The 21674-nt window shown below is 35.5% G+C and overlaps 1 protein-coding gene across 8 annotated transcripts in view; it reads right to left on the reverse strand.

The window, feature by feature from the left end:
• The window catches only part of Rbcn-3B (WD repeat-containing protein Rbcn-3B), a 717321-nt gene that overhangs the window by 368086 nt on the left and 327561 nt on the right, over nucleotides 1-21674 (reverse strand). For 7 of the 8 annotated variants that reach the window (XM_090405900.1, XM_090405903.1, XM_090405896.1 and 4 more), the window contains one exon: nucleotides 19111-19134. The exons of the other annotated variant lie outside the window; for it this stretch is intronic. In XM_090405900.1, the coding sequence (XP_090262026.1) occupies nucleotides 19111-19134 (24 nt within the window). The remainder of the gene's footprint in view (nucleotides 1-19110; nucleotides 19135-21674) is intronic. 8 annotated transcript variants of the gene reach the window in all.

Here is a 21674-nt window from a genome sequence, read left to right on the forward strand (position 1 = left end):
AAGGGTTACTGCAATTTGTAGACCACGTTATATCGAAACTGCGTTGTATAAGTACCACGTTATATGAGGGTTACCTGTATGTATGTATATATATATGTTAAGAATACCAAGCAATTTTTAAACCTGGTTTTACTCCATTTCCCAAGTAAGCAAACAGACAATTAAGTCAAGTTTGCGCCTGCAAGTGATGCAAGTCTAGCTGATCCTACAGGTAGTGCAAGATCAGGGCAACTCGTGGTAAAGGTGGCATGAGCTCTGATCACTAATCTTTATATTTACCCTTAATGCCAAAACACATCTCCAAGAAGGAGATGCATGATGTTTTGTATTAAAGGCAAGAGGCCACTACCCAGACCGATTTCGACCTTTATTGAGGTCTCATCAGTGGGAGCTAGGCTAGAAATACCAAGATTTAGTAATACAGAGCTCATAAGTATTTTACCAGAACAAGTTGCCATAAGGTGTTTTAACCTTATTAAATAAAAATCTCTGGAGGAGATATAAATGTAGAAAGTATTTTACCTTGGGTATTATACCCAAGGTAAAATATTTTCACTAATTTATTCAAGCAATATGTATATTGCTTGAATAAATTAGTTTTAGGATGAGAACATAGATTCTTGTATGATAGTATTGCTGCATGTTTATTATGTATGCACAATGTATGAGATTATAGATTGGTGTATGATAGTATTGCTGTGTATTTTAATGAGTGTATATTGCATGAGATCAGAATTCTTAGCTTAAAAATTTTGAAAAGCCAATTCATTCATTAACTTTATTATTGCATCCTAGTTTAATAAATATGTTTGTTATGTTAAAGAATGTGTATTCACTGATCCTTGATCCAATGCACTGTTTCTAAATAAATGCGAACCTGTGTGCAAAGTTAAATAAGAGTAGCCATGACTGTCAATAAAGCCTGAGATAGATTTAGAGAGATCTTAATTATATTTAATGCCTAAAAGGGGGATCTTGGTGGCACAGTCGAAATATTAAATAAATTTTCCAAGGTATTAGAAATTAGGCAACCAGTAGTAATTTAGGTAAAGAGTAAAGTAAGATAGAGAATAAAATAATAAACCAAGATAAAGTAAATAGAGCATAAAGGTAGAGCATAACGTAAAATAGAGTAAAAGTAAATAGAAATAAAGAAAAATAAAAGTTTAAGTAAAAGCGTGAGATATACAATGGGAATAAGAGACCTCATTTTACAGTGGTATTAAGGTTGTATTTCTGTAGTATTCTGTTTATCTGATATCCCTTTAATGGGTGGAATGGCTTCAGTTTTATTGTAATCTGTTTTGTTTTTATTATTAAATTTCAATTTCAATTGTGTACATCTGTGTTTTTTGTTTAGGTGTCTAGCAGTGGCCATGGCACCAAATAACATAAACATCTCAATGTACCTAAGCCAGACTTTGGATTTTAAAGTAAAGAAAAGAAAGGTGCCATGGCTTAGTTGAGTAAAGCACCTGTCTAGTAAACAGGAGATCGTGTGGTTGATAGTACCTCCATAGAACAATTGGAAGAACGGTGGTACATTGTGCCCTTTGGTTGGAAAAGGCTAAGTTCAATTCTCACCGTGACAGAAGGAATCTTTATATGAGTTTTTTCAATTGAAGGTGAGTTAGCCAATCTCATACAGAGGTAGCAAGGTTTTTTTCTCCTGGAAACTTGGGTTTTTCATTCCACATACAGGTAAATCAGCCTTCAGGACACACAAAATTTACAGACAAAAAATACTAGTGGTGGGAGACAGTAGATAGCATTGGTGTAGATGAGGGAGACGGATGGAAGTGGTGAAGACAGAGAGTAGTAGAGTAGGCACTTTCCCCTCAAGGAGTCTTTGATCTCCTTGGAGGTGTCACAAAACAATAATAATAATCTAGAGCACATTGCTTAATAGCATCTACATAAAAGTTAGCAACTGGGTGGGGGAGGATAATGGCAATCCCATGGCTGAACCTTCTTTTTGCAGGTAAAAAGTATTTTGTCACACAAAATAGCCAGACTGGAGTACATGGACAAAGAATACCATGATATCAGACAAGAATCTGTCCTGTAAAAAAAGAATTGTGTAATTCATTAGCACATTTGTGAAAAGGGCAGAGATGTCAAAACTGACTAATAAATCATTTTTATCAAGTGTGATGTCCTTAATTTTGTTTATAAAGTGCTATATGTTTTTTTATATAGGAGGGGAAATGACCTACTAACTCCTTGAGTGTCGATGCCGACTAGCATTTTGGCTAGATTATAATTGAGGCTGTTGATACTCTAAACTATTGGCTGAAGCAGTATATTCTGCTTATGAATCTTAGGTAAAACAAATTCTAGGGGAATGAGCATAGTGAAGAAGTAGTTTTTTTTAACTGTATCTCAGGGGCAGGATGTAGCTGATTTAAGTAATTCTTCTGTTTTCTTTTTAATCTGATTATAGTTGAGTTATATTTCATAGGTGCTGTTGTCTGAGACTAACTGATTAATTTTTTCTAGGTCTGTTGTTTGATTTAAAGTAACTGTAGCACTGTCTTTATCAGCTCTAGTACTTACAATGTCCTGACTTGGTTTTTAAAGATTTCACAGCTGCCAATTCAGTTTTGGTCAGGTTGCTAGTTATTGCTTTAGTATTGTTTAAAATGTTATAGGTTTGTAATCATATTTTATCAGCTAGGGTGATTGGGAGAAATCTTATGCTTCTTTCAATATGGTATATAAAATCCAATTTGTTAACAGTCCTGGATGTCACAGCAAAGTTCAGGCCTTTACTAAGTAGCGAGAGTTCATCACTATTTAGGGAATTATATTCTTGGTTTCATCCTTTATCCAAGTGTAAGCAAACAAAGTTTATGCATGAAGTATCTTCAGACTGGACTACTTGTATACAGCAGCTAATGACTTCACACCAATCGCTTTAGTATGCCATAATGCAAGGCACATATCCTTATGGACATGTATAATGCTATGCATTATGGGAAGGGCCACTAGCCACACCAGTTTCAACCTTTATTGTAGTCTCATCAGTGGAAGCCAGACCAGATTGAAAAGACCAGAGTGGAAGAGATACCAAGATTGAAGTAATGCAGAAGTCATATTTCCCATATACAGTAGTCAAAAAAGGTGTCACACCTTAAATTTCTTGGCATCTTTAATTTGTAGTATAACCAAGTGAAAAAACTTACAACATCTATCTCCAATCCAGAGTATTTTAATAATAAGGTAATAATTGCTGAATTTCTTCAAAGTTGGCATCTCTTCTGGGTTTAGCTGCTGCTGATGAGACCTCAACAAAGGTTGAAACAGCTAGTGGCCATTCCCATAATGCACAGAATTATACATGTCTATAAGGATATGTGCCTTGCATTATGGCATACAAGTAGCCCAGTGGCGAAGATACTTCACATGCAAATTTTGTTTGCTTTGCACTTTGAAATCAAGAATATAATTTCTTGGCATCTTTAATTTATAGTAATAACTAAGTGGAAAAAAAAAATCAATATCTATTCAGGAGAAGGCTAATCACATGACTGTTCATTGAAAGGCAGTTGGTTTCTCCTGTTATCACTTATTTCTGGTTGGTTGCTATCATCCTCTCTTGTTAGTAGTTGGTTGCGCTTGTTATTACTGGCATGTGGTTGACTATTTTCAAAGTACTTTTAAAGCTTTTATTTTTGTTTTATTGTAAACTGTATTGTACATCATGGCACTGATATGTAAAACAATGGTGGGTGATTTCAAAGGGCATGATTTTGCTCACTGCAGCATGTGTGAAATGTATGAACTTTGTAGACTGAGATATTCATGGAAAGAAAGCAAAACTGGCTAGTAGGTTGTCATAAGTGTTTCGAAAGCAAATGCCAGAAGTGTGAAGAGAGTAAAAAAAAAAAAAAAAAAAGAATGACAGTGGGAAGCTGAAAGACAAAATGCGTGAAAAAGAGATTCTTACTGGTGAGGTTGATGTTACATGCAATATAATTGACTGCAATGAAATGGTGGAAAATGAAGAGAATGATCACATGGAAATGGAAAAGTCAGTATGAGAAAGAAGTTATTAAAATGTTCACATCCTACCTAGTCACATGGAACCTAATCATGATCTTAGTTCATAAGTCAGCCAGTCAATTTGTTATAATTAATTCTGTTCTACCTGCATACAAACAAATATGTATGTATGAAGTGAGAGTGAAGAGTGATTAGTTAAATATATGTATAGAAATTTTATTATTTATAAATACAGGCATAACTCCAGTCATGACATTAGGTTCCAGAAACCATACAGTGAATTCCATTGTATAGCAAAACATTGCCCCTTTTTTTTTCTTCACTTGTACATGCATGTAAATGGTTTAATAGCATTTTTATGCAGTCATATTAATATGTATGTAAATGATGCAAATAAAGCATTAATTTGCATCAGTTATGCATGAAAAATTTAGAAAAGAAAAATTAATGAAAAAGATGGAATAACTTTGGATTATTATTATTATTATTATTTCACGACACCTCCAAGGGGTCCAAAGACTCATTGAGGGAAGGCACCTACTCTGGGTCTTAATCAAAAGCTAAATGCTTTTTTGCTGGAGAGTGGGAGAGATTTCTTGTAATAGTTCATTCATTCATTTCGTATGGTGATTCAATGACTGTGAGCCCCTTTTACGGGGAGGTATGGCACCACCTCAATCCCCCCTATTTTTATCCGGACTCAGGACTGCATAGCTGACAATTCAGACCTATGGCTGGAGGGATTATCTTAAGTATTCCTGACTGTATCCGTGTGTGTTCACAGGGCCAGTTTTCCTGCTTGTGGGATGAAAAACCCAGATAAACTGGGGGGGACCCTGCTATCCACGCCCAAGACCGGCTAACTTGGCTATGGCTGAGGAAGATCCTTAAGCTCCTCACGTTGTCGACGGGAATCGAACCTAGGATACTCCTTCCCCAGGCATATGGTTGCGAAGCGCACAGCCACTAGGCTCACCGTGTGGACTTGTAATAGTTGATGACTGGAGAGTGCTTTGAGTGGATGTGGTATTTTCTGGAAGTACTTATAATTGCTAATGAATACTGAATGGTAGATTATTATTATTACACGGGTATCTCCATGGAATAAAAAACACACACATATCACAATAATCACTACTCGCACAATACCTATCATACTTCACCTTAAACTCATTCACTGTTGGAGCACCGGCAACTACTTCTGGAAATCCATTCCACTCACTCAAAAATCTCAAAGCAAAAAATCTAGTCCCACACCCTACACTACTTCCAGGAGTAACCCCATGTTCTCTTCCTACTCACTATATATTGAAAAATTTCTTTTGTCAATCTAATTGAATCCCTTCAATAACTTAATATGTTAATAATATGTTTCTTATCATGTCTCATCTCCTTTACTGTCAACTAAATTCTGCAACACACACACACACACATTCATTCTTTCAACAGCTTGGTCACGCATCTCTAGATCCTCTCCATTACCTCATGATCCCCAAGAAACCCAGGTAACCAAGTCATTATCTTATGAAGAGGGATAATAACCTCACTATCTTAACTTGTTAATGTGTGTGTTCTTTGACATCTAAGTAATCCTTTGAGCTATTCTGCCAACTGTTGCAACATGCCCTTCAAATTCAACTCTCTGCCCACCATCAACCCCCAAATCCCTAGCCTTATTAATTCCTGCAATCTGGTACCATCGACATAGTACACAGTATGTAATATTTTCAATCCCATACGATAACTAAATCACTTTTATCAACTATTATCCTCGAGTTTTTCATCATCAGCAAACAACTGAATATGAATAAATTAAAGAGTAGTGGCCCTAGCATAAAGCCTTAGGCAGTGCACTAGTCATCCTAGTGCATTGTTATATTAGATAAGGTCATGGTGTAACCATCACCTTATCCAATTCTGCTATCATTTTATAAAATATGAATATATTACTAAGCTAGGACCTAGCAATTACAAAGCCATGCTGCACATCATATAGCATCATATTTCTATCCCGTATTCTATCCACTTATTCCTGAATTTTACTTTTAATCAACTTTTCTAAAACTTTAACCACTGCTCCTGAGATATTAATAGGTTTACTACTATTGTCTTGAGTTACCTTTCTGTCATGCCCTTTAAATTCAACTCTATTTAAAGGGCTATCTTAAAACTATCTTATCTTACCCTCTTTCCACTCCTTTGGAATGGAAACCCTAACCCTACACATTGAACTGAGATTTACAACTCATATTACAAATATATCTAATAAAGCTCTTAAAAAGCTTAATATCATCAAAAGGCTTTGTGGAACAAAGTGGGGTACAAAACCGAAGATAAGTCAAAACTACATATTCGGCACTCATACGGCCCACTATGGAATATGCCTCGTCAATCTGGGCTCCAGCTTCTACTAGCTCAAAAGAAACTTGACAGAGTACAATCAAAAGCAGCAAAAATTGTCATAGGTGCAGTCTCATCCACAAATGTCCATGCGGTTAGCCTAGTGGCTTTGCGCTTCACAACCATATGCTTGGGGAAGGAGTGGCCTAGGTTCGATTCCCTGTCAACGACATGAGGAGCTCAAGGATCTTCCTCAGCCATAGCCAAGTTAACTGGTCTTGGGTGTGGATAGCAGGGTTTTTTCTGCTAGTTTATCTGATGTTTTTCATCCTGCAAGCAGGCAAACTGGTCTGAGTACACACACACAGATTACAGTCAGGAATACTGACCCAGCCATAGGTCTGATTCGTCAGCCTATGCTGGTTCTGGAGCCTGGATAAAATTTGGGGGGGGGGACTAGATGGTACCGTGAACTTCCGTAAAAAGGGGGAATGCTGTATCATCACATGGAATTTATTTATCCACAAATAATTTAAAAGCTCAACAAGAGTGTGGGCTTCACATACTAGAAGACAGAAGAAAACTCTCCACGGTTAAATTCACTAACAGAATCAAGAGCCACCAACAGGATCATCTCACTCAGGACTTTCAATGCCTGGACAAGAAAATCTAGACTAAAGAGATCATCTACATTACAATATGATCAATAAATTAGAAAATTTATTGATCATTATTGATCAATAAATTAGATTGACTTAGAGCACCTATCCATTGAAATAAGCAAAGAGCCATTCTTTTCCACTATTCTACCAAAAAAAAACAAAAAAAAAAACACAATGATAAACTTAAATCTCCTCGAACCTTGTTCAAAAAAGGATTCACAGCAAGAAAATAAAAGGACTTGACACTATACATCACTTAAATAATCCAAACCATGTCATTGCCTACACTGATGGATCATCTGATGAAGCACTCAACCAAAGAGGTTCAGGGTTTTTTTTCCAACTCTATCTGGAGGCGAGGAAATGCAAATCAAAATGACAACTGGCAAAATAGCCTCAAACTTCACTTATGTGAATTAACAGCCATACTAACAGCTCTCAAATTTTATCTCTCAAATCCAGCAATAAGCATTACAGAAGGAATAACTATCTACAGTGACTCAAAATCTACACTTGAGGTATTAAAATATAGAAAAACAAAACTCACACAGGAAATTCATGAACTACTAACAACCTTAAATTTAAAAAAATAAAAACTGCACACTACAATGGATACTGTCCATGTAATTATTGAAGGCAATGAAAGAGCAGACAGACTAGCCAAAGAAGCAAGATACTTACTTCAAAAATTACGCTCACTATCACTAACTGATGCTAACTCTGTCGCCAAAATAAGATTGGTAAAACAAATTATCAAGAAGAGGAATGAAATCAGTGAAATTAATGAAAATAGAGAAATAACCACAATCATTACCAGACTAAGGACAGACCATTTTCAAGGAATGAAAATTCAGCCAGATGGTAGTAGGAGCTATGAAACATGCAAAAATGTCCAGGAGTTGAACTAACACCAGTCCATATTTATTCTTGTCCAGCAATTGCTGCTGCTCTACAGCAAATTGACAATAACTTTAGAGAAAAGCTCTACTTCATCAAAGTTCAACAGATTGCCAAAGCAGTTCTACAGATCTAGAAGCTCTTTAATGGACTTGACAACAACTCCTTTGGAATCTTACCACAGCTGAGACCTAAACAACTTAGTCACAGGCACACCCAGTTCTCTTGTACATTTTCATAGCACACAGGCTGACTTACTGTCCAGTCTCACTGCTGTATTCACATCAATATTATTATCATTATGGTCAACTCCAAGGAGTCCTTAGACTCATAGAGGGAGGCCCTAAACATCATGTCAAGAACTATTCAGCATTTGCACAGTATCTATCATACTTTGCTTTCAACTTATTCGCAGTCATGGCACCCACAACAGACTCTGTGTGGGTACCATGACTTATTCCACTCATTCACCACTCTCCAAGCAAAAAACCTAGTTCTAACACCCTTACTAACTACACTCTTACTCAGTTTCCATGGATGGCCCTAGTTCTCCCACCAATACACCTATTCTGAAAATTTTCTTCTGAAATAATCATATAAAAATCCCTCAGTAATTTGAATGTCTCAATCATATCACCCCTTTTCTGCCTATCAACCAGTTTCAGTAAGTCACAAATCTTCAACCTGTTCTCGTAAGGTTCATTCCATTGACCTGCTACTATCTTGGTCACTCGCCTCTGGATCCTCTCCACCTCCTCCCCATCACCAAGAAACCCTACCTGCTGCCCAGATCTGCATGCAATAGTCAAGATGGGGTCTTATCAAGGCTTGATAAAGAGGAACAATAACTTAGTGATCTGATGAGCTGCTTTAGCCACTTTTGCTATGTGCCTCCTAAACTTTAACTCCCTATCCACTAACACTCCCAGGTCTCTAACTTCATCAATTTCCTGGTTCCATCAATGTGGTATACTGCTGATAATCTTTTCACTCCAAAATGCATAACCTTACACTTTGCCGCAGTAAACTGACATCCATTCTCCTTTTCCCTGTCTGCCAATCTATCCAAATCATCCTACAAAATTTTGACATCATGTGTATTAGCTATTACTCTACCCAACTTTGCATCGTTGGCAAATAATTGAACAGTTTCTCTCAGATCCTTTCCTATATTATTAATGAACAAATTAAATAGTAGTGGTCCAAGAACAGAACCCTATGGCATGCCACTAGTCACAGGCCTTTTTTTGGACTCAGCTCCTGAATAAACTATTCTCTTATATCTCTCCATCAACCACCCTCCTATTCATCTCACAAACCCTATATCCATTCCCACATGCTGCAGTTTACTGATTAGAATTCCATGTGGTATCCTGTCAAAGGCCTTTGTGGAGTCCAGCAGTATCACTGTAAACCCATTACCTTTATCCAACTCAGCCTTCACAAAACCATGTGAAGGTTTTTCTGAAGCATGCTGCCTCCCATACAGTATCCCATTTCCATCTAATCATTCCTGTATTTTGCTCTTGACCAACTTCTCCTGATATGCTGATTGGTTGGTAATTTGCTACATCAGTCTTGGAGCCTCCTTTATGCAATGGAACTATTTTCCCCTCATTCCACCCCCCCCCTCAGGACTAACTCAGATCTGAGACTTAGATTAAACAATATGGTCAAGCAGCAGACTTGCAATCACTACTTTTTTCGCTCTTCATTTTTTTCTTCTTTCTGCAACTCTTACATCTTCTCTCATAGCATATTTCTTACCTTTCAAATCATTCATGCCTACCAAAATCAATTCTTTCATTTCTCCCTTTTGCAAACTAACAGCTTCACTAACATTCTTGATCTCTGCACCTGGAAAACATGCTTTCATCATATTCTCATTCAGTATACCTTTTATCACGGAATTTCTATACAATATCTTCTTATTCCCAGTTTCTCTTTCCTTCATAATTTTCCCATTCACTTTTCTTTCATTCTCCCTCCAATTGTGCCACATGCCAATTGTTTCTCCAGCTGCTTGAATCACATTTTGTCTTTTAAAGGACTGCATATAAGCATACTATTCTTCTCCTGACTGCCAACTCGTCATTCACATTACTTTTAGCAACATATTTCATGTTCTAATTCATATTCTGACAAATACCCTTCTTCCACTACATTCTCTAAAACACTTTCATTTCATTCTCCTGCATTTGAGTTGCCTTGTATTTCTTGCATTCACTCATGAGACATTTCCTACCTTTTTTCCAATCTCGCTTTTATAACTACAAACCATTCACTCTTAGCAAATAGTACACTGAACGCACACACTACATTCACTACAACAGACACAGTGGTCAAAAATGCCAGAATTTACTCTGGAGCTTCTTTCAAAATTAGAATCACCTTTTAAAAAATAGACATGGCAATTTTTAAATGACAAATAGTTCTTTGCAAGCTATTTCTTTAGGCACAGAGGTTGAATATATCATAAGGATGGGAGTCATCTTCATCCTTCCTTTATGCTTCAAGCTAAAGAAGAGCGTTGTTAGTTAGCAGCTGGGAATGAAATGAGATGTAAGTCAGAAATATCTTCAGGCTCCACTTCTAGTTATTCTAACTACCTTTCTATGTCTACAATCCTTCAAAATCATCAATAAACTGGGGGTCAGACACAGGGCTGAATATATCTTAAGGATGAGACTCCTCTTCATCATTCCTATATGCTTCAAGCTAAAAAAAATTTTAGTTAACAGATGGGAATTAGATTTAAGCAAGTCAATATCTTTAGGTTCATCTTCTAGTTGTTCTAACTGCCTTGCCATGTTTACAATCCTTCAAAATCATCAATAAATTGGGGGACAGAAAACTGTTTCCATACATCCTTTAGTGTAATCTCTTTTACTTCATTCCATAAATCTCTAATAGTATTGATGCCACCTATGACTGTGAAGCCTTTTCAGAATTCTTAAATTCTATTTAGCCATTTCCAGATTCACTGTATATTGATGCTATAGCCTTAGTAAATGTTCTCCTTGGGTATTATGATTTACACGCATTAACAACACTGTGGTTGAAGCAATGAAGTAGTATTAGCAGGGAGGTAAACTACTTGAATGTTAGGGTTACGATCATTTAATGATCTAGGGTGATAAGGTGCATTATTCAAAACGAATAAACAAAAGTTGAAGGGAATTTTCTTTTCTGTACAGTAACTCTTAATTTCAGATAATGTACTTTGAAAAGAAAAAAAAAAAAATCACTCTTCAAAAAAAGGGATGTATAGTTACCATGCTTTCAAATTTGTTTTCTGATAAAGTGGAAGTCTAGATTTAGCATAATTCTTTAGAGTTCTTCAGTTTTCTGAATGATAATTTAGTATACACTTTAATTTAAAATTGCTGGAACCTAACAAAAGGAATAGCCTGTCTTTTGCTGCATTAAATCCTGACATGGATTTCTCTGGCAATGAATTTACTTGATGGCATTTTTTTCCAGAAAAGGTCGGTTTCATGAACATTAAAAATCTGCATTTTAGAACTGCCATCTTTTTCGATAATGTCATTCCAGTCATTCCACTCTGTACTAAGCCTATTGGAACACGTACAGCTGCCACTCAACATCCTTTTACAGTACACCTCGAAACCCACAGAACAAGTTTCTTCCCCTCTTCATTCATCCCTGCTACTGCAGTACTGTGGAACAGTCTTCTCCCTAACATATTTCCCAAGGAATACAATATACAGCCGTTCAAATCAAATGTAAACAAGTTTCACAACCCATCACCCATATACGGTACTAACATGCTATAGGTTGACCAGCCAACCTCCTGTACATGGGCCTAACACAAAAAAAAAAAAAAAAAAAAAAAAAAAAAAAAAAAAAAAAAAAAAAAAAATCTAAAATTAATAATTTTAATCTTAGTATCTAACATAACAGATTTAAACTGAAAACAGTAAGTCATATTTACATAAGTTAAGTATGACTTATCCTATGTAGTGTCTGCAATACTTTAGTGAAGTCAAATTATCATCAGAGTACAATAAACAAATATTAATTTTTTTTCAAATTAATATATAGTATACATTGTTAATTTCCTGAAGTGATACCATTTAGAAATGGCCTGGTTGGCCGAATGGTTAGCGTATCCGCTCTACAGCCAAAAGGCTGCGGGTTCTAATCCCGGCGTGGGCATGGATGTTTGTGATTGTCTGTGAAAGCACTAGTGGTGGTAGTAAGCAGTAGATGGCATTGGTGTTAGATGATGAAGGTTGGTGGAGTAGTGAGATGAAAGTTGTAGAGTTGATACCCTCCCTCGATGAGTCTTTGGACTCTCTGGAGGTGTGATATAATAATAATCACAGTATAAGCCTTATCAGCAGAATGAAAATCATATCAGTGGATCAATGTAAAGCACAATGTTGTAGGATAGGGCATTACTATATTATTGACTCATTTTTTTTTATAAATAAACAATATACTTTTCTTGAACACTTTGTTTTGATATATATTCTAGTTTAAGTTCATAATGTATGCATTTCCTACACAGGATATATACCAAGCTATATTTATGAGGAAAATGTTTTAACGATATTAAAAGTTATAAGGAAATAAAGCAAAACAAGAATTGGTGCCATCACCAATAGGACTTATTTTTAGTATTACTTTCATTACTACATGTCTTTATGTTTATTATTCTTTCTTTCTTTCATCTGAATTTATAATGCAAGAAGTCATTTTATTCCTCATGTATACTAGAATCCTGATATTATTTAAAGTTGTATAGAAGGAATCAAATAATAATGATATGAAGTCAATCCTCATTAGATTTAAGCATAGCATACTGATTGACAAGATAATTTGATATGCAATTCTAAACAAATAACATGGAATGAACAATTAGCATAAAATATTCAAAAAAATTTCAGTGAAATCTAATGAATAAAGATTTACTGATGTCCATATGAAACAATATTTTTCTCTATACTGGCTATTGTTCTCTTAATTCACTATGTAACCTTCAACACTAAGACTATTTTAATATTTCACATTTTAATATTTTAAAATATATTAGACATATAGAAAGAAAGATTTTCTCCTTAGCTTTTGCCAATATTATATTGACACATGTTGTAAAGGTTTATCTCTATAAAAAATAAATATTTTACTTGCATATTCTATTTTGGGATGTTTCTCCTTATTACTTCCCAACTGTTACTGCATGTATGAAAGTAATGCCTTCAAGCATATCAACATGTAATGAATCAGATTGTCAGTCATGTAAATAACAGTTTTCAAAAAAATGGCTTACAGTGGTCTACTGTCATGAATACAGTGCACACAAATCTCCCATGAAAGAAAAAAAAAAAAAATATCTATATTTCTTAAATGAGAAGAGTGATTCAATGAAACACCAAAGAATGTAAAATAATTTTATATTTTTTTTCTTGTTTTATATAATGCATTCATATTTGTTATATATTAAAGATGCCAAGAAATTATATTCTTGGTTTAATCCTTTATCCAAGTGTAAGCGAACAAAGTTTGCACCTGAAGTATTTTCAGGACAGGGCAACTCGTATATAGAGGCTAATGACTTCACAACACTATTAGTATCCAATAATGCAAAGCACATATCCTTATAGACATGTATAATGCTATGCATTATGGGAAGGGTCACTACCTAGACCAGTTTCGACCATTTCAAATTCATATTTATTGTTATCACCACTTGTCTTCTCTTAGGCTATCATATTATATATATATATACAAAGCCACAAGCAGATACATCAGTAAGGTTCCTTACATCCTAATATATCATTGTAAACTTTACATTACAAATGAATAATAATAATTATTATTATTATCAACACCCGACCTCCATGGAGTCAGAGACCCATCATGGGAGGTACTTACTATTATATGTTATATGTGCATACAATGCTCATCCAACCACATCTTAAACTGATTCAATGTGTCCACATCCACAACACACTCAGGCAATGCATTCCACTCACCAACCACCCTCCATGCAAAGAACCTGCTTCTTACTCCTTTACTCACACCCTCCTTATACAGCTTCCAGCAATGGCCTCTTGTTTTCTACTCCCCCTCTCCAATTCTATGAAAAATCTCTTCCATGTCTACCTGATAACAACCCCTGACCAGTTTATATGTCTCAATCATATCCCCCTCTTCCTCTTATTCAAGAGGCTCTGCAACTTACATTCTCTCAACCTGTCCTCGTACTCCACATTCCAAAGACCACTGACTACCTTTGTGAATCTTCTCTGTATCCTTTCCAACATATCCTCATCACCATGAAAACCTGGCGACCACATCTGTGCACAATAATCCATATGAGGCCTGATCAAGGCCTTATACAATGGAATCATAACCTCTCTATTTCTGCATGTCAGGGTTCTCCACATCACTGCCATTATTCGATGTGATGTCTTCACAACTTGTGCAACGTGAACCCCGAATTTCAGGTCATTATCCACCATCACTTCTAGATCTCTCATCTCCTTTACTTCTGTTAAAGTTTTCCCACCAAGTATATACTTTGCATCCCATCATTGCTTATCAAATCTCAAAACCTCACGCTTGGCAACATTGAACTGACAGTTCCACTTACCCATTCATGCAATCTATTCAAGTCCTCTTGTAAAGCATTAACATCAGTCTGATGTTAATGTGCATTGCTCTCCTCAGTTTTGCATCATCTGCAAACAGCTGGATATCACTAGTTAAACCCAAACCAATATCATTAACATACAAATTGAACAACAATGGCCCCAAAACTGACCCCTGTGGCACACCACTGGTGACTTTTTTCTCTTTCGAGATACTGCACCCCAATGTTCCCTCTAATTTTTTGCTGTGAGTGTGAGCAAAATTTGCCTTCTTTTGAAAAGTATGTGTGCACCCATACGAGTCATCATACTGATCATTTACCTTCTGGTGTCAATGGGACATCAGCCAGGTCACCCCAACTCCCCATCATGTTCCCCACACATGGCAGTAGCCTCCCCAGTAAACAGTCGGAAATCACAATTCACAAGCCTTGGGCAGAACTCGATCCAGGGCCAACACGATACCGACTGTACCAGATAGGATTCTAAGCGTGTGTATTATTACCATCACCAAGTAAGTTGTGTGACATCAATCACACAGCTAATATAAATATTTTATACGTATTTAATATTGATCTGATTAGAAGTAAGAAATAAAAGAAAAGAAAAAGATAACACTAGTGACTGATTGCCTTTAATTAAATTTTCTAACTTTGAAAATACTCTAAACATACATAATAAAATATTCCCATTACTAATTCTCACCTTGTTAAACATTCATAATAAGTCCGAGATGTAAACAAACCGCGCACCATTCTATATGCTACTTAAAAATTACACATTTAAGCCATACCCCTTTCACTTTGGCATCAAATTGCTAGCACCTCAAACAGAGTTACTGTTAATAATTTATAAGTTTTGTGCAACTTCGAGAATGCAATAAAAAATGCGAGATTATAGGCTTGAGCATTGCCAAGTCACTGTATTTTTTAAAGAATTTATAGGTTAATGTTTAGGTGGAACTTCTTTAATTAATAAATTTTAATTTCATCTTGAAAATCTAGTGTGCATATTTTTTGCTTTGTGCACTAGCTGTAAAACGTGTGCATGCACAAATGTGCACAGCGTAGAGGGAACATTGCTGCACCCCCATATACAAATTTTTGATACCTATCTAACAGCCAGTTACTGATCCAACACACAAGTCTGTTATCCCCCATCTCTTTCAATTTATTTAAGAGCTTGTCATGTGGCAGTCTATCAAAAGCCTTTGCAAAATCCAAGTACATCTCTATATATGCATCTCCTCTGTCCAAGGTATTTGCCATCTTGTTATAGTACATAAGTAAGTTAGTGAAACATGATCACCCCTTAACAAACCCATGTTGATAACCACAGTGAATACTGCTGTTATCAACCCATTTCTGTATCCTACTTCTCACCAATCTCCCCAGCATCTTCACCACAACTCCAGATATACAGACCAGTCTATAATCTGAAGCTACAGCCTTATGCCAATGCTACTGCTAGTTCCCTGGAACATTCTCTTAAGATGCGTGGTGATATTTCATCAAATCCTATCGCCTTATTAACATCAAGGTTATTTATTTCCTCGAATACCTCCTGCTTACTCACAATTAAGCTATCCTCTCCTATGTCCTCTAAGTTCCTCGTGATAACATATAATTCCACCCTGATCAGGATGAAACACACTTATAAATTGATCACTGAATACCTCAACAATGTCTTCTGCAGCAGATACCATTCTACCACTTTCATCCCTTAACTTCATCTTTCCATGATCATCCTTCCTTCCTTGCCACATATCTAAAAAACACTCTAGGGTTTTTCTTAGCCTGGTTTGCCAATTTCTGCTCACACTCTACTTTTGTTTTCCTTACTAACCGAGTCACTCTCCTGGCTTGTTCTTTATATTCTTCATGTGACTGATTACCATTATTCATCTTGTACTTCCTCCAAAGTACTTTCTTTTTCCAGATTTCATGATTAAGCTCCACATCCATCCATTTTACACCTACCTTATTCAGCCTTTTGGCCTTTGTGACACATTCGTACATTGATGCTGTTATGTATTTTTTTGTAAGTTCCCATGCAGCATTTATTTCCTTACTGCTCAACTCCTCGTTCCATGTTATAGCTCGAAGTTGTCTCCTAAGCTTGTCATAATCACCAGCCCTATAATTCCACATATATCCTTTCCTCGCAAAAGCCATATGACTAGACACAACACAGGTGATTACTTCATGATCACGTTCACCAACTGGAGGAAAATGTGAAACCCCCTCTAACATTACATCCTCTGATGAAATGATGAGATCTAGAACTCTTGATCCTCGCTTGCCTTTCTTTACATGCTGCCTGAGATAGTTGTCTCTCAAGAACTCGAGAAATTAACTTTCCTTATTCTCAAATGCTATCTCTTCATTCCAATCTATACCATCATAATTAAAATCATCCATAATAATTACCCTTCCTTTCTTCACTAATCCAAGTTGTTTATACATTTCTTCATCACCACCTTCCACATTTCCAGGCTACAGCAACATCCAACTAAATGTCTTGCTCTCAACCTCCACATTACACCACACTGCCTCATAACCATTGCCACTATTTCCCTCTTTCATGTCTACCTTATGTGGACTTAATTCTCCTGCTATCATCAGCAGCACTCCCCCTCCCTTCCTGCCCTTTCTATTCTCACAAAAAATACTGTACCCTTCCATGTCTATTCCCGTTATGATATCATCTTCATTCAACCATGTTTCACTTAATCCAATGATTTGGGGGCGAATAAACTCAATCACTGAACCATTTCATCCCCTTTATTTCTGATACTTTTAGCATTTGTAAACAAGCACAACAGTTCATTTTTAGGTCTATAGCCAGTCTTATCCAAGGCATACGTTGGTTGTGATTTCCCCACTACACATGCCAAATCATCTTTAGCACCACTTACCACATATACCTCCTCGGTCTCCACTTCTCCACCCACATTGCAATATACTCCACCCACATTGCAATATACTCCATCTTCATACACACATTCATTTCCAACATTCACTCTCTCTCTCTCTCTATCCATGTTTCCCTGTCCACCCGACCCCCCCCCCTGTTTCCCAGTTACTCTTGTATTCCCGTTCTCTCTTCCTCTCTCTCACACCACTACTGTTTCCACTGCCAAGCACTGCTGTCTCTTCAGTACCACTCTTCTGAATTTTCTCTTCATCTCTTCCTTTTGATCTCTGGCATGCATCACACACTGTACTTCCACACACTATACTTTCATCCAGCAACACTTTCTCCAGCACACTCATTCCAAAGCCATTTAAATGCAACCCATAACACCTGTATAACAAAAATAAAATAAATAAGTATATAACAAAACAAATTTCCTTTAACATTCAGCTACTTTGATTAAATAAGATGAATATATCAGAATGTTTTGCACATTTTTTTTTTCGAAAACAAAATTAACAGGAAGAAATTATATATATTTTTGGTGATAATACACAGAAAGAAGGAATATACAAAAGTAAGAAACTTTATACCTAAGTATAAAAGTTGTAATTCTACAACTTTTACACTTAGTGGATAATTTTATGATTGGAAATTAGGGAGAAAAAAAAAGGAATAAAAAATTCAAACATCAACAATGGAGTAAATTGCAAGATGAGAATTCAATGGTAAATGATTTTACTTAATATGGCAGAGAAATATATTGAAAGGAAAGAGAATAAGCTGCAATTTAGAAGACAGGAGGGGATTCTAAAATTTTAAAAGAGACACTACTCCTTAATTTAAATAAAGAAAGAAGTTAATTTAGCCATTATCATCATCTGAAACACTGGGAGATGAAAGAAGAGTAAGAGCATTCACAGAGTATTATTACATTTTCAACCATAACTGAATAGCTATATATACTTGGAAACATAATTGTTTCACTAGAAATGTGAAATACTTAGTTTAAAATTGTCATAATGCATTTTTATTAAGGTTTCTTTTCCAGAAGTACTTGAAAAATCATGCCACGATTTGCCTTATCAAAATAATACCTGTGAATAATCACTCTTTGCATCATATTATCAATTCTGAGTAATTTACTTGAAAAATCAGATCTATACAGCGTATAAATTTTGTGAATCACTTTTCCTAGTTTTTAGTATATTAGTGTCAAAAAATTCGATTTACACTGAGAGTATAATTTTTCCTAGTTTTTAGTATATTAGTATAAAGGTCTGACAATAACAGCTTAGGCAAGTTTTATACATTCTTAAAAAGTCAAAATAACAGATAAATAGCTAAGTGCAGCCAACAGGCAAGATTCTGACATTAATTAATATGAAGATGAGGCTATTTTGCATTCTGAGAAAAAGTGAAGATTTTTATTTTAAGTATAAAATCATTTTATACTCTCCTTTGTTTCAATCAAAACAGAAGCAAATGTTAAAAAACACGATGCTTAGGAAAATAAACACAGAAAACTTTAAAGGAAAAAAATAACAACCAATACATGCAGGAAATACATGTGGCTACAAAACAGAATTTTTATAGGTATAAAGATGATTAAAGCCATGCAAGCACAACAGTAACAAAAAGAAAGCTGGAGCATACTGAACTATACTGACCTAAGGGCTTTCCCTTTCAGTTTGCTACCAAAACAAAATAATGAATATGAATAATAATTCTTATAACCACGAATAATGAATTATAATAATCATCCTTTCAATACTGTAAAAATAGATAGCATGAATATTATATTATATTAAAGTTAAAATATCTGAAAATTACATTGTTCATATTATATTTAGTAAGCAAATCAATGAAAAAAAAGTGACGAGTTTGAAAACAAAATTAACATATTATACAGCAATTAAATAGGTAAACTTTTAAAATGTATTTTTATCTAACAAAAAATTATGTTTGAAACAGCAGGTAGGTGGGCCAATGTTTCCATGGCAACAATAGGGAATTACTTTAGTAGAGATGTGTACTGCTATTTAAAATGTTACTACTTTGTATCTCTGACTTATGACACAAAACAAATAAAAAGTGAAATATTTTAGTATACTGTACATGGGCCAAGGACCTATTCAGAGGACAAAAAAAAAAAAAAGCATTTCACATAATTTCACTGTAAAAGATAAAATGCTTTAAAAATTCCAATACTTAAAACAAGACTTTCATCGTGAAAAGAAACAAATTTATTAAAAATAAAAAAAGATGATAAAAAGTATAGACTGTCTACAACAAAAATTAAGTGATGGGGAAAAACAGAAAACATGAGAAAGAACAGGGTTTAGACAACTAATTAAAGCTAATGAACTAGGTGAAGTCAATAGCAGTTTGGCTTATAAATCTAGAGTAAAGGGCTGTTATGTTTATTTAAAAATGACAGAAAGTATTAGGAATAAGAGACAAGAGTTTGTGGAATCATTAGTTACCTGGATCCAAAACTGTAAGCAAAAGCAAGACATACTGACAGAGGAGGATCAGGTTTCCATGAAACAGAATGTAGATAATTTAGAATTTTTAGGAAGTGCAAAAAAGAAAAAAGTGGGAAAAGCAGAGGTCAGAATAGTGATTTATAAAGATAACACTGACAACGGCAGGTTTGATTTTTTATGGTATGAAATATTGAATACAGTATTTGGTAGAGTGTCACTATAGGAGAACCTTGAAGAGAAAAAAAACTAAAAGAGAAATAAATAGATTTTAAGTATGGTGATAACGATTCTCTACTTAAGCATTTTGTGTGTAAACACCTCACATCTGGCTATAATAATCTTTCAAATTAAGGTAACAATCATCATATCTGGTTTACTTATGTGCAATATACTGTATGAGTTGGGTTAGTTGAAATTATTGCTAGAAAAGCAACTAAGGCTCTTAACCTATGTCTTTTAATCAACAAACTGTTTTTCTCAATTTATCCACTAGTCTACCAAGGCTTGTATGGTTCAAATATGATCTAGTGTTTCAACTGTTTAAAATTCATAAAAATTTTAGTATTTTCTTTTTGGTGTCAAAGCTGTGCATTTACTTTGAAAAGAAATTATTTATTATTTATTATTAATTATTTATTAATTATTATATATAAGCCTAAGTTCGATTCTCGTCACGACAGGAGGAATCTTTATCTGGACGATTTCAATTGAAGATGAGTTAGTCGATCTCATACGGAGGTAGCAGGGTTTTTTCTCCTGAAAACTCGGGTTTTTCATCCCGCATACAGACAAAAAATACTAGTTGCAGTGGTGGTGGGTAGTAGATGGTGTTGATGGAGATGATTCGTAGTAGAGGTTAGGTGTAGTGGTTGAAACAGTTGTAGGTGTCCTCCCACGATGAGTCTTTGGACTCCTTGGAGGTGTCAGGAATAATAATTATCATCTTCTTCATCAGACCTCCATGGAATCAACTACTTGTGGTAGGTCCCTTTGACGCGCGCGCACACACACACGCGCGCACACACATCACTCATCATACTGAGTCTTAAATGCACTCACATTCTCTACAGTAACTACACTCTTAGGCAATTCATTCCAATCAAACACTACTCTACATGCATAAAACCTACTAATCACTCTGCTCTTATCCTCTGTGCTTCCCAGGATGGCCTCCTGTTCTCTCTCTCTCCTCTCCCAAAACCACTCATTCTATGAAAAATTGCAAAAGCAAGACATCCTCACTAATCTGGTAATAACCCTTTACCAACTTATATGGCCTGATCATGTTTTCTCCTCCTCCTATCCACTAGACTCTGTATTTGTATTTCCTAAATCCATCTTCATACTTGACATTCCAGAGACCACCATCTTAGTCAAATCACCTCTGGACTGTTTCCAACATGTCTTCATCCTTTTGAAAACCAAGTGACCAAAATGTACACAGTAGTCCAATACACTGGTACTCTGTGCAGATTAGACCTTACACAAGGGCTTCACTGTATAAGGCTAATCAAGGTTTTATATAATAGAACCATAATCTCCTTACTTCTAAAAGTCAATGTTTTCAGTGCCAGAATCCATTATGCTCCTCACAATTTTAGTAATGTGTCCTCTAAATTTTAGGTCCCTATCCCCATGAATCCCAGATCTCTTATTTCCTTCACCAGTATATCCCCACCAATTGTATACTCTGAATCCCATCTTCATTTTCTGATTAAAACCTTATACTTTGCAACATGGAACCT

The sequence above is a fragment of the Typopeltis vanoorti genome, chromosome 15 (genome assembly GCF_054136105.1).
Source record: "Typopeltis vanoorti isolate ZY-2024b chromosome 15, IOZ_Tvanoo_1.0, whole genome shotgun sequence".
Classification (NCBI taxonomy): domain Eukaryota; kingdom Metazoa; phylum Arthropoda; class Arachnida; order Uropygi; family Thelyphonidae; genus Typopeltis; species Typopeltis vanoorti.